We start from the raw sequence: 14,638 nt of genomic DNA on the forward strand, positions 1-14,638 counted from the left end.
TCTACAGTTGTTTGTCATTCTTGTGGGAAAGTCAACCACTGTCCTTAGCTCATTACATTCGCAAAATCTCTTCTATCATTATCACATGTAAGAAAATTTACATAACCAATATTAGGAAAAGTATAGGTTGGTACGCACCACAAAGATGATGCATTGAGTTGCAGACTGGCACGACGAAAAGACTGATATACATTTTGCTATCACCCAAAGCCTTCTACAGAAAAGAAACACACATACACACACACACACACACACACACACACACACACACACAAAAACAAGCAAGCACACGTCATGCACGCTTGACCACCGTCTCCAGCAGCTTGGACTGGAATGCGCGAAACAGTCTTTTCACTGTGCCTGTCTCCAACTCGATGTGCCATCTTTCTTTTCTGATATTGTTGATATTCCAACCTTAGTTTCCATTGTTTGAAAATTTACATTAAAATCACCAAGCACGATTAATCGTATTTCTTTGGTGGTTTATATAAGATACGATATGTGGTGCCATAAGCACAGCACGCACCACCAAGCAGCATCACAAGCATTGATAGGTCGACAGCCCACTCCAGAGACAGCGTATAGCCCAGTGATTGCTGCACCATGTAATCATAGTGGTGGCATCACCAGAGAAGCAATATGCGCTGGCACCACAGCAGAGTGGGCAGTTCCAAGTCAGCTCCACTAGCAAGAAGACCGTTTTCTATTTGTGTACTTCATACCGCATTATCTGCTCCTAGCTAGTCCACTCCAGACCTTCTTCAGTGAACATTCTAGTGGAACAAGAACTATTTACTATCAAGCTTTAGCTTCTGGTATAGCAGTTGAACTTTAGGATCTGCTGCCTGAGCTGATTTGTACAAAGTTGAGAATTTGTCAATAAATGTATGTGTTCTTGTCACTAATCATTATCAGTCTTTCAGTGTTCTCTTTGTTCTCCTCTCGCAGTACTTTCCTCAGCGCACTATAAATAGTTGAGGGTGGCTATGAGTAAAATCCTCTCTATGGTTGCATCAAAAGTGCATTACAACAGCTGGTAACAAGGATGGGATAGTATCTGCGCAAGTTACAGGAATAATTTTTGTTTTTACTCAATCGCCCGCCCTTGTTACTTGTTATTTATTTCTTGCTATTTCTTTTGTCTACTACATTAGTGTGCAGACTTTCAACTCAGGATGGACACTAATACTGAGACGAGTGTATTATTTTGTATGTGGCATCTAATCTGAGTTCCTTACAGGCATGGCTTCTGCATCACAAGACAATTGTCTAATGCATATTATTCAGTTACAGGGTGATAAAATCCAGTGGTTGCTGCAAGCCATGACACAGCTAACACAAAAACAGCAGAATCTACAAGCAGCCTCAGCCGCAACCCCCCTCAGCCCTTCCACTATTCCGCAATTTATAAAAAGGTGCGCGAGGACTGATCAGAATACGTAACTCAGTTGATGAATCATATGGATGTATACCAACTACTAGGTACGAAGAGCAAGGCATTTTTTTTTCCTGACAAACAACCAGAACAGTTAGAGTTTGAGATTTAAGTTAACAAGTTGACCACTTACTCTGATGAACAAACACTTGTGGCAGTTGCAAGGCTCAAGTTTTTCTGTCTTCAGCAGGTCAAGCTCATAAACAGTGGATCAAAATATTTGTGACAATAGAATTTGTGTTGCCATTTTGAAACAAAAAAATGGCTCTGAGCACTATGGGACTTAAAAGCAGAAGTCATCAGTCCCTAGAACTTAGAACTACTTAAACCTAACTAACCTAAGGACATCACACACATCCATGCCTGAGGCAGGATTCGAACCTGCAACCGTAGCTGTCCGCAGTTCCAGACTGAAGCGCCTAGAACCTCTCGGCCACTCCGGCCGGCTATTTCGAAACAACCTGACCATTCTTTAGATACAGTGTTATAATTAATTGAGGCTCAGGACACTATGATTTAGCTAAGTGGAAGATGCAAATGTCAAATATTAATGAACTGCATATTGACAGTGTTAGTAGTGCTGTAGAACGTAAACTGTCCCATGCCTGCCCGGCCCGTGTGACACAGCATGTGACATCACATACAGAGACAAATGATGCCAAGCCACGCCAGTAAACAGAAAAAACATAGCAAAGTCTTGCCCAAAGTACTTTAGTCGCCGTAAGTGTGCTCAGTGCCAAAGTCACAACACTATTTGTTACTTTTGCAACACAAAAGGTTATTTTCAGTCAGTGTGCATGGAAAAGCTGCATGGACAGCAAATTCCCAAGCAACATGCTACTAAACCAGTTCAAATCATTAATGATGTCATGGCAGTCACCCACGAAACAGTGCGACCCTGTGGCTGTAGTAAATGTCGTAAAAGATCACCCAAGTACAAAACTTAGTGAACACTAGTCAGGTGGGTTTCATGTGCCAAACAAGTCACGCCAATGCAAACACAAGTCCACTACTAAATCTTTGCCGACTTTATCTGTCACGCACTGTAGTGGCTCACGGACACAGGCAGGAAGTGATAGTTATCTCTTAGATGTGGAACATAGTCGGGGCAAGGTGTTTGTTACTATGAAAGATGGCAAATTTCAACTGGACAATGGTGCTTCATTTACCTGCTGAACAAACCTACTTATGAACAATTAGGATCACCAGTACTGAGTCCAGTTACACATGTGCTGTCAGCTGGTAACGGACAGGAAATTACAGTTTTAGGAACTTTCAGTACACCAGCTACTTTTCAAGTTGTAACGAAGACAGTTGTATTCACAGTGCTTTTTGCCAAATCTTTACAGAATTTTTTTGACATTTTCGCATTGTCAATCCAAAAGTCAGTGTTTGAAATTTCAACACGTGTGTACAGGAAAGCTTCAAGCTGTGTGTGAGAAATTTATTGAACTTTTTAGCAACTGTCACGTGTCATTCAAAGACAATGCAGAACCGAAGTTTTGTCGAGCTAGACAAGTTGCCCATTGCCATTTACGGAACATGTCACTGAATGATTACAACAATGGCAAGTTGATGAGGTCATCTAGCAACTCAGTGCAAGTCAGTAGTCTTCCCCATTAGTCATCCTTCACAAACCCTATGGATGTCGTCTTTGACTGTGTGCTGATTTTAAGTCGACTGTGAACTCTCAGACCGTGATAAGACACTTACCATTTGGCCCTCGCTCAGAGGAACTAGTGGACAGACTAGGCGAGTGTCGTTATTTTTCCAAGATAGACTTGGCTATGCTTATCTCCAATTGCCTGTGGATGACTACTCAAAGAAATTTTTGGTTATTACCACTCATCTCAGCTTATTTTAATTTCAATGTCTGCCCTTTGGTGGTGCCTCAGCACTGGCGATCCTTCAACACTTTTTATACCAAGTGACTGGCAAGGTGCCTTTTTGCTCAAATCACCAGGATGACAAGTGTCATATCTGGAAATTCTGCAAAGAAAGATTTAGATAGTTTAGAGTGCCTTTTTCAATTACTGTTATTGGCAGGTGCTCTTTTTTCCAGATGGAAATGAAATATCTGGGACACGCCATTAATGTGCAGGGTATTCACCCCACTCAGATTCATTTGCGAGCCATCAAAGATTTTTCCAGCTCCCAAAAAACTAAATGAACAGCACGCAGTGTTAGACAAGCTGAAGTACTACTTGAAATTCATTCCTCACACCTTTCAAATTGCAGCTCCGCTTCACAAGTTACGGTGTAAGGATGTTCCGTTTGCATGGATCAAGGCACGCCAGATGGCTTTTGATCAACTGAAACAGGCACTATTTCGTAACATGTGCCTCATACATTTTTATCTAACGAAATCAGTGGTTTTAGCAGTTGACGCTTCTTCTATTGGCCTAGGCGTTGTGTTGGATCACTGGATTGTTCAACAGCATTTGCCTCCAACTGACTAAAACTCAGGCAAATTACAGTAAAATTGAAAAATGAAGCATTGGACATCATTTGTGGTGTAACCAAGTTTCATCATTACCTCTAAGGAAGGAAGTTCTACTTGGTCACAGATAAAAAGCCACTCACTTCACTCTTCTACCTAAGGAAGCTTGTTCCGCCACAAATGGCACAGAATTTGCAACAATGGGCTGTACTGCTGTTAAATCACACCAACCTAGGGCTCAATATTCCAATGCCAATGTTTTGTCAAGGTTATCACTGGACAAGGTTGATCAGTTTGACTCCTCCAAAGCATTATGTTGTCAGATAAGTGCTCTGGACACTTTCACGGTTAACAATTTTCCCACGAACCTTCAATGCATAGCACAGGAGACAGCTGTGGATGCCGATTTAAGCATTGTGCTGAATTACAAGCGTGCAGGGTGGCCACAGAGAGTGAAAGACATTGTTTGGCCAGAAGTTTGTTGATACTTCGCTATCCGTCAAGCCTTGTCAGTACAACATGGTGTTTTGCTGATACACACTGAGAATGACCAGGCCTGAGTAATCACCCCTTGCATGCTTCAGCAGGAAGTTTCAAGTTTATTGCATCAGGGACATTGGGGTATTATGAGGACAAAGCAGCTTGGTCAATGCCACTGTTTTTGCCCAGGGATGGATACCCAGATTGAAGACAGGACATCACGCTATGTCACTTGCACGGAGCAACAGGCGGCTCCCTCTCAATGCTTTTCTAACTGGTCATGCCCCAGCAGTCCATGGAAATGCATCCACATTGATTTTGTTCGACCTTTCTGGAACACATGATGGCTTATTGTAGTGGATGCCTTCAATTGTTTTCCCTTTATGGTTCTGATGAACTCTACAATGCAGGTCAGTAAAACCATTACACTTACTTCAATTTTTTGCACTGAGGGCTTGGGGCTTGCCAGAAGTATTATACATGGAGTCATGAACGATGGATGTCAAGTTTAAACTTGTTCGGGGCTCTTATGTCACGTATGCTCTGACAGCCAACAAGTATTTGGTATGTTCTGAGTGCTCCACTGCGAATGGCGTAGCTAATGCGAGCATTAAACATGATAACAGTGAGTTGCTTAGTGAATTTTGATTCCATTTGATGTGAGTTGTCATTGCTGATAGTCATGGTGTGTGACAAATTCTGCAAAAGTAAGCAAAAGAAAGAATTTGCAGGATATACACTTTCTTGAAGCGGAAAGCACATGCACATGTGTACCGCTACTATCGCTCTGAATTGTCAACAATGCCATCCCTGTCCATGAGTTGACATGCACAAACCGCCATTGTTCGTGAATTGGACTATAGTGTCTGATAATGGACTACAGCTCATGACAGCCAACAGAATTGAACATGTGACAACAGTGCCATTTCACCTGCAATCAAATGGCGAAGCTGAACATTTCATTCGAACATTCAAGGCGCAGTCGAGTACATTCTGTAGAACTCAATCAGGGAGCAGGCCAGGCAATTGTTCCTGCCCACCTACCGTGCAATACCTTGAGATGGATCTTCCCCAGTTAAACTCCTCCATGGCCACCGGCATTGCACCTGCTTCATATGCTGCACCCACTAACGAGGAGTACCCGTCAATATAAAGATTCTCATTTTCAGATCCAGGACGCAGTACTCAAGACCTTCAAGCCCGGACAGCGATGGCAACAGGGGATTGTTACATGCGTCCTTGGGTGCAACATGTTGTTGTTTCTTCCTTTACAGGGCTACTGCTCAAAAGACATTGTGAGACTCTGTGATCCTACCATTGTATTTCATTTTCCAGACTCAGCATGCAGCCAGGAACCAGAGTCACAGCAGTTCACTGCGGACCAGATGGCATCTCAGCATGAGGCGCTACCCATAGAGATGGATGCACCCTCATCCCTAATGCCATCACAACAGTCCATGTCACTGAGGGCGTCCATCTTCGCCCTGCCTTCTTCCTCTTCAAGAGGGGTCCTGCAGCGTTCAAGACTATGCCCTGGATGTAGGCAGGTGTCCTCCCTGCAATTCACGAGGTGTTCTCATGAGGGCTCAGGGCAGGTGCTTGGGCACGGACGGCAGCCTATCGCCGACTTCAGTTCTGTTCCCATCCTATCTGCCACCCCTACATCCAAACCTCCATCTCACTGTTGGTTTGCACCGCAACCATATGCGACCATGGCCAGGGGATTTGGGGGAAACAAGTGCGGTGTTGTAAGCGCAGCACACACCACCAGGCATTGACAGGTCGACAACCCACTCTGGGGACAGCATATAGTCCAGCAATTGCTGTGCACCAAGAAGTCGCAGTGGTGACGTAGCCAGAGAAGTGATACGCGCCAGCACTGTAGCAGAGAGGGCAGTTCCAAGTCAGCTCAATAATGAGAAGACATCTTTCTACTTGTGTACTTCGCACTGCATCATCTGCTTCTATTGAGTACATGCCAGCCTGTCTTCGTGAACATTCTAGAGGGACAAGAACTGTTTACTATCCAGCCTTGGCTTCTGGAATAGTAGTTGAACTTCAGGATCTGGTGCCTAAGCCAATTTGTAAAGTCGAGTATTCACCAATAAATGCGGGTGTTCTTGACACTAATCATTATCAGTGTTCTCTTCATTCTCCTCTCACAGTGTTTCACTCAGCACACTATATACAGTTGAGGCTTGTAACACGTAAAATCTCCTTCTGTGGTTGTGTCAAAAGAGTGATAAAACAGATACAACTTGAGATCTCTTAGAAGGTTCATGGAGAGACAGGACAACTAAACATTTTAGATCTGAAAACTATGCAAGAGCAAGAATTTCATGGCATTTCACACTGAACTGGCACAGAGAGCAACATGAGACTTTATTAACTTTGTAAATATTTTTCCAAACAATTAAAAGTATCAAAAGAAGCTAGTAAGAGCCAACTATTTACTTGAATCCTTCTGCAGCACATCCATAATAAAAACACAATCTATACGAAATGTTAAGTAGAACAAAAATGAACAGCTGTACTCACGAGTGGTTTTTGAGATACGGTGTTATGTTATACATAACAGTTGTAAGAAGCGTAACCACTCTCTCTTTTTCTTGGCTGCCATAGCTGACATCAAGAAGAGGAGCCAATAATTCTGCAAGCACAGCCTGTGCCTGAATACTGTACTGTGCTGCTGATGTTGATACTGTAAATATAAAGTAGGAATAGGTCAGAGAATGTACGTTTCAAATTCTGAATCACCTATATTACATCATAATGCAGCATAATACTTGCAGAGTCCAGTAACTGATGCTGTGACATCATTAAAATTTGTTACAATATTAAAAAGCAACCATTATTTGAGTTTGAGAATTATGAATAATGAGTATTAAACATTTGTTGAGACCTGAGGTGAATTACTATCATTACAGGCTTTAATGAAGGTAATTTTCCACTGTATTTTAAAATAGGTTTCTACAGACAGGTTTGTACTGTATCAATGGATGCTTAGCCTGTGTCACTCAGATCAAGCACCTTCCCCTCCCCAACTCAAACTTAAGAATGCAGCTTCAGCAACAAATACTACTACCCACAAAGATTATTACCTGCAATAAAAATGTTTATCTTCCCATACATTGGAGCTCCTAATGAAGGAAAGACAAGTTCAGTAAACAGAAATTTTCAGGGAGAGATGAATTAGCTGTTAGCTCAGTACTGCAAATCTTATTAGTACCTGGGACATTAAGTCATGCAGAAGCAGATGATATCTATTTCAGTCTTAGCTGCATCAACATTATTACAATTTAGCTTACATGGATCTTACTCATGCGCTTCTGGTTCTAGTAACATACACCTGTGGAAATGGCAGAAAGTACGTAGCAGGGCTCCAGGCGACAGAGTCACTGACAAACACAACATACATGAATCACAAAAGTAAAATTGTATTTTGTGGATGATGGAGCTGACACATCGAACTTGCAACAACAGATAATGTTGCACACTTATACTACTGGTGTCAAGATAATATCATATATGATTCATGTTCCTGGAGAATGCAACTCTGTTCTTGTTCACTCTGCTTGGCTATCAGAATAACTCTAATACTTTTGTGTTGACTCTTTGTGAGTGTTCACACAAGGTGAACATTTAAAATAAAGTGACTTAAAGTTAGTGTAAGTATGGCTATGCAGTCTACCCAGCAGTATAACTACATATATATTAAGTAATAATACACTGGGAAGTCATTTGTATTAAAAAGTAATTTCTTGGCTTACAAGAAAGGTTATTGATCAATATAATGAATCACCACATACAGACAGTAATCTGCAAACATGTTCTCTATATGGAATGATTGTGAATTGTGGATTTTGTGGTATATACTCTCACAATGTACACTATGTGATCAAAAGTATCTGGACAGCTGGCTGAAAATGACTTACAAAGTTCATAGTGCCCTCCATCGATAATGCTGGAATTCAATGTGGTGTTGGCCCACCCTTAGCCTTAATGACAGCTTCCACTCTTGCAGGTGCTCATTCAGGTGCTGGAATGTTTCATGGGGAATGGCAGCCCATTCTTCATGGAGTGCTGCACTGAGGAGAGGTATCAATGTCGGATGGTGAAGTCAGCGTTCCAAAACATCCCAAAGGTGTTCTATAGGATTCAGGTCAGGACACTGCGAAGGCCAGTCCATTACAGGGATGTTATTGCATGGTAACCACTCTGCCACAGGCCGTGCATTGTGAACAGGAGCTCGATCGCGTTGAATGATCTAATTGCCGTCCCAGAATTGTCTTCAACAATGGGAAGTAAGACGGTACTTAAAACATCAATGTAGGCCTGTGCTGTGATAGTACCACACACAACAAGGGATGAAGGCCCCCTCCATGAAAAACACGACCACACCATAACATCACCGCCTCTTAATTTTATTCTCGGCATTACACATCCTGGCAGATGATGTTCACCGGAAATTCGCCATACCCACACCTGGCCATCGGCTCACCACAGTGTGTACCATGATTCGTCACTCCACATAATGTTTTTCCACTGTTCAATCATCCAATGTTTACACTCCTTATACCAAGCGAGGCATAGTTTGGCATTTACCGGCAAGATGCGTGGCTTATGATCAGTTGCTCGACCATGAAATCCAAGTTTTCTCACCTCCTGCCTAACTGTAATTCCTGTGTGATGGTCTGGATAGATGTCTGCCTATTACACATTACAACTCTCTTCAACTGTCGGCAGTTTCTATCAGTCAAAAGACGAGGTCGGCCTGTACGCTTTCGTGCTATACATGACCCTTCACGCTGCCACTTCACTATCACACTGGAAACAGTGGATCTGGGGATGTTTAGGTAGTGTTGAAATCTCACATACCAATGTATGACACAAGTGACACCCAATAACCTGAACACATTCGAAGTCCGTGAGTTCCGCAGTGCACCCCATTCTGCTCTCTCATGAAGTCTAATGGTTACTGAGGTCGCCGATATGGAGTGCCTGGCAGTAGGTGGCAGCATAATGCACCTAATATGAAAAACGTATGTTTTTTGGGGGTGTCCGGATACTTTTAATCACATAGTGTACATAATCCAAATCATTTGATTCAGGCACAGGAGACGTATCAAATTTTTTGTAAAATTTCACCATAAACTTAGAACAGCTGATGTTAACAAACAGCATAATAATAACAATAATAATAATATAATTTTGTTATATATACATACAATAAAACCCAACACTTAATTACCCCTTGCTCTAATTATCATTTCATCCTCTATGAATTCTAATATTGAATAATAGCATTTCCCCCAAAGAATCAAATGTAACCTTGTTTTTAGAACCTCTGGTTTCATATTAAACGTACTTTTGTCCATTAACTTGTTATATATTGTCATCCCTATATACTGTGGAGTCCGTGCATATGATTTCAATTGGCAGGTGGGTAGCAAAATGATTCCCCTCAAGTATTATTTGCCTGCTGTGCAGGAAAATTATAATTTCATAAATGTGCATGGAGGGAACAGTTAGGATTTCAGGGTGTATAGGTGGACAAGGAAAAAAAATTCCTGGGTTTTTCCCGGTAAAAAGATAAACTTTCTCCTGGGTAAAAATACACTTTTTCTGTGTCAAGTGACAGTATACTTTCCCTCGGGATCACAAAACTTATCAATCCTTTAACCCTTTAACTGCTCTGGAAGATTTAACGCGCGTGATTCTGTACCTGTCCTTGTGTGCTCCGAATGTGTTTACGCGTGCCACAAGTCGTCCTACCTGACCTGGTACTCTGAATGTGTCTACGCGTACACACGTTCAGGCTACCAGGTAGAAAGACTGGTGGCGCGTGTAAACACATTCAGAGCACACAGGGCAGGTACAAAGGCGCGCGTTAACACGTCCAGGGCAGTTAAAGGGTTAAGCTTTTATACACCAGCATAGAGCCTCCTGCCACTTTAGGAAACAAACTACACAAAAAAATGCATTTTGGAAAGATCTTGGATTTGCAGCAACATGTATGCTGCATATTTTCATATTACAAAAGTACAGTGTGTACATAAAGTCCAGGAATACTTTCAATTATTTATTGCCCAAGAACCAAGCTTTGTACAGATATCACACATGTCATTTTGAAGAGAAATACTGAAAGTTTGTTTTCATGTATACCACCACAGCGTAGTTTCGTAAGTTCGTGGGTACCTGAACACGGAGCTGCCTCATCGATGGATCAGCTGTGGTACAGAAGGGGACAGCTGTTTCATGAAACGGCCACCCTGATCACCAGATCTCACTCCATGTGACTTTTTTCTGTGGGGAAACATGACAGATCTGGTGTATGTACTGCCTCTACCATGTGATGTAGCAGAGCTCCAGGCGAGAATACGGGAAGTGACTGCCACAGTCTACGATGGCAAGCAGGGACGGGTATGGCAAGAATTCGATTACCATATTGACATCTGCCAGGTCACTCATGGTTCGCACATCAGATGTTTTGGGGGGGTTAGTACTTAGTTCTTGTGCAATAAATAATTAAAAGTGTTCCCGGACTTTATGTACAACCTGTACATGGTCGATTTCCACCAAACACGGAACGTTAGTTTCCGAAGCACTGAAATCGAGATTACCATGTGGTTTTGTAAGCCAATCACATCTCGTGTCACGTGATCTCACCAGCCGATGATAGCAAATATTCATCACGTTTACATGGGGCTCCCAAAACCTGATTTCGTAAATCTATCTCCCAATACCACTCCTGGGTAGTCATTTAATCACTTCAAATTCGATTCTGGAAATCCGCTTCTGTTTGTCTGTTTTCCAGTTCCGCAATCGATTTTCGCTACCATGTAAATGCAGTCGGTATTGAAGCGTGCTTGGGCTGTCAGGCTTTGTCTCGTTTTTAAAAAATTCAGCTAATATGGGCGGAGAGACTTTTTGTACAGTTAAGGATAAACAGAAATATTAGACTGAAGCTGTTTACACCTCGTCTAACTGAAGAGAAATAGCGATTGTGCTGACTAAATCATGTACTACATCAGCTGTTTTCCAGGCACCGTAGTTAAGTGGGGTAGCAAATCTGCTTCTGACTTTAACATGTCAACACAACAGCAAAAAAACTGTTTCTGAAACTCAGTTTTTGTCTTTTAGACGATGTGTCACATGTAAAAGTAGTGATTCAGAGCATAGGACACATGATGTAATCAGCTTGTAGCAACATCACTGTTAAGCAGCACGAACACACAAGGAAAAGTTAATGGTACATGTACATAGAATAGCTACAAGAAAAGCTAAGGTTTCACATATAATGAAGGTGTTACACTTCGATATATCACACAAATGTGTCAGTAAAATTTTAAGTAATGACGTAAATGTCTGGTCTTCTGGACTCAAAATTCTTGTAAATGGATGGCCCTCAAAGTGTTAATCTTTAAATTAAAATCAAACTCTCTGTGATTTAAGAAATTCAAAGCACGTTCACACACGAACATAATCATATTGCATAAAATTAAATGTACTTTGAAAGTAATGCTTTTCAAATGACCAATTGCAATATTTTCTGGTGTCCTGTTAAGATTTCGTTTCAGCAGTTGTCAGAGTGTGCCAGAAAACTTCTTACCGTGCCTGCAAAGCCATGATGACGTAGGTAGCCCATATGTTCATACGTAATGACATTAATAGATCTTACATTACGTCATAAACAAAACAGGACATCAGAGGATAATCCAAGAGCATCGGGATTTCGTAAACCATACTAAAATCCATAATTTGGTTTGTACGTCCAAATTCACAAAGAAGTATGTCCCAAGCTGATATTAAACTTTTCAGTCTGGTTTTCGGAATGCTTATTTTCTTGTAGTACCAGTACTATATTATCTCGTGTTTAGTTCTATGGCATAATGCCATACCTCGCAAAAGATAACAATGTGCACTTGAAATTCCGCAAACAGTTGAGACCAGCCAATAGTGTTTCAAATAAATTGACAACCTCTGTGGAAAAGGTTAGTTAAAGACAATTTGTTTTAGCAAATCGACAAAAATAACTTCATTGTTCTGCAAGGCAATCAATACGTGACTGCCAAAAACCTGGAAATAAAATAAAATCAGAAAATTGAGACTAATAACATATTTTAGTTCCATAATTATGTTAATATTTTAATTCACTTTATAGCTCCCAGCCACAGGAATCTGTTTTGTTTTCGAAAGCTGTAAACCAAGAGGAAACAGCAAACCATTATGACGTCATGCCCATCGGAAGTAGTTTGTTGTTGTGAATTATTGCAGTATTCATCCTAAAGCCGTCGACACATTTTGCTGCTGGCAGGTGCTTGTGTGTGAGCTGTGTTTTGTTGCTGTAAATGACGCATCTCTTCGCAATTTAAGTTTTATTTTTTTTTCCTCGTTTATGTTTTATTGCTGCAGTATTATACTGCCATGATGGGCTAAAGTGGAATTCTTTATTAGATTATCAGCACTTACCAGTCAAAACGACTAAAATTTAACTGAAAACTTAAACAATGAAAAATTCCCAGAATTCTTTAAAATTCCTGTGTTTTTCCCGATTTTCTCCCGGACAAAAAATTCCCGGTTTTTTCCCGGTTGTTCCAGAAAGTATACACCCTGGAATTGTAGTTTCCGAAATAACAGGCAACAAGATTTTTTTTTAACTGTGCAGTCATAATGTTGCCGCATGCGTTTTATATACTGAAAATTAAAGGAAATAATGACAGCCTTTCCACAATTACTGACTATGTTTGAAGTCCGTTACAAATCCATGCCTTCTGCATCCTAATACACATACAATGTATCCGAAAACAATGAAGACAGCCACAAAGGTTTCAGAAATGAAATTCCATAAAACAACATTTTCATGGTGGAACAAGAAAGATCCCCACTCAAGCATGGAAGTACCAAAAGTACTATGGATAACAGTACTGATAAAAACTAACTTACCAGAGGAATCCTTTTCCTTTCCATCAGGCATACTTTCCAGCTCCTCTTCTTTGACAGCCATGTTGCGACGTAGCCAAGTTGTTTGCTCCAGACAAGCTCCTGCTATCTGAGCACATGACTCTATAAGCTGTGCACAAAGATAAAAAAATATAATAACTGTATGACATGTATGGAACACTTATTAACCCAATACTGAAGCTTGAACATAACAAAAGTTTTACCAAGAATCTGAATCTGATTTCACAATTCTCTGAATTTTTCACCAGGTATTTAGGGTAAATCTTTCAAGCTGAAGGTGAGGCAATACCAGACCATGTAGAAGATGGTTATGCAAAACAAATTAAAAAAGAGACATTATTTATACACTGACAAATATTTATAAAGCATATGGTTACACGGCCAACTCATTTTACCAAGTTAATAACTGCCCACAAAACTTACAATGACAATATAAAAGAAAACAAATTTCATTAAGAAGTTAATAATACTGGTGATATAAAGCACCATTTCACAGCACACACATATCAATTCCAAACGATATTCTTGTTTCACAATCAAATCATTTTAGACCTCCTTTTGAATGCACCTGCATCTGATACCTACTTCCCATCTTAAGTAGGATAAATTTACATTATATTCATTCAGCACATCCCCCTCTTCCTCAAGACACTTTTCATATTACTGAGTCTTATCATGTAATATGCAGTGAAAATAGGAGATTTGGCAACAGAAAAGCATGTAAAACAGCAAAGTACTGGCTGAAATTTCAGACCACTATCTTTGTAAGGGAGCTCCAACTCGGTGAGTGGAGGTAATGAGGAAAATGTGTGGAGCTGTGTGGCTGAGCAACAGCATGGATGGAGGTTAGGCAGGATTACAGATGTAAAAATTACTTCAGACAAAAAACTGAATCATGAAGGCAATAGACTACTTAGCAACAAATAGATCCAAACTTTGCAGATCAGTTAACAAAGATGAGGGTTTACGTGACAGCACCAATGAATACAGGTGTTACGAGAAATTTTAAGAAGGTAGGAAAATATTTCTCCTTAGGAATAGTGGCAGGATACAGTAACAGGTGGACAACACAAGAGGAAGACAGACAATGGAGACAGTACAACATAATAACAAGTCCAGTGAGTGAACAAAGATTGAAAGTTAAGGCATAGCGAATTCAGAGCCAAGACAACAATGAGTAGTGAGACCAGTACTGTGGCACAGAGACGCACAACTGATTGTGGAGCTGCTGTGCTGCCAGCTTTAAAGGGAAGCCCTGGGTGCAAATAGGCTGGCCTGGTGTGTGTGTGTGTGTGTGTGTGTGTGTGTGCTGCAGCTGC

The 14,638-nt window shown here is 40.9% G+C and overlaps 1 protein-coding gene across 1 annotated transcript in view; it reads right to left on the bottom strand.

Moving 5' to 3' along the window:
- LOC126199686 (protein dopey-1 homolog) overlaps positions 1-14,638 on the bottom strand; it is a 376,916-nt gene that overhangs the window by 94,387 nt on the left and 267,891 nt on the right. Inside the window, exons 25-26 of the mRNA XM_049936615.1 lie at positions 13,302-13,428; positions 6,894-7,056 (exon numbers count right to left, since the gene is read on the bottom strand). Coding sequence (XP_049792572.1) covers positions 6,894-7,056; positions 13,302-13,428 — 290 coding nt within the window. The remainder of the gene's footprint in view (positions 1-6,893; positions 7,057-13,301; positions 13,429-14,638) is intronic.

The sequence above is a fragment of the Schistocerca nitens genome, chromosome 1, assembly GCF_023898315.1.
Source record: "Schistocerca nitens isolate TAMUIC-IGC-003100 chromosome 1, iqSchNite1.1, whole genome shotgun sequence".
NCBI lineage: Eukaryota > Metazoa > Arthropoda > Insecta > Orthoptera > Acrididae > Schistocerca > Schistocerca nitens.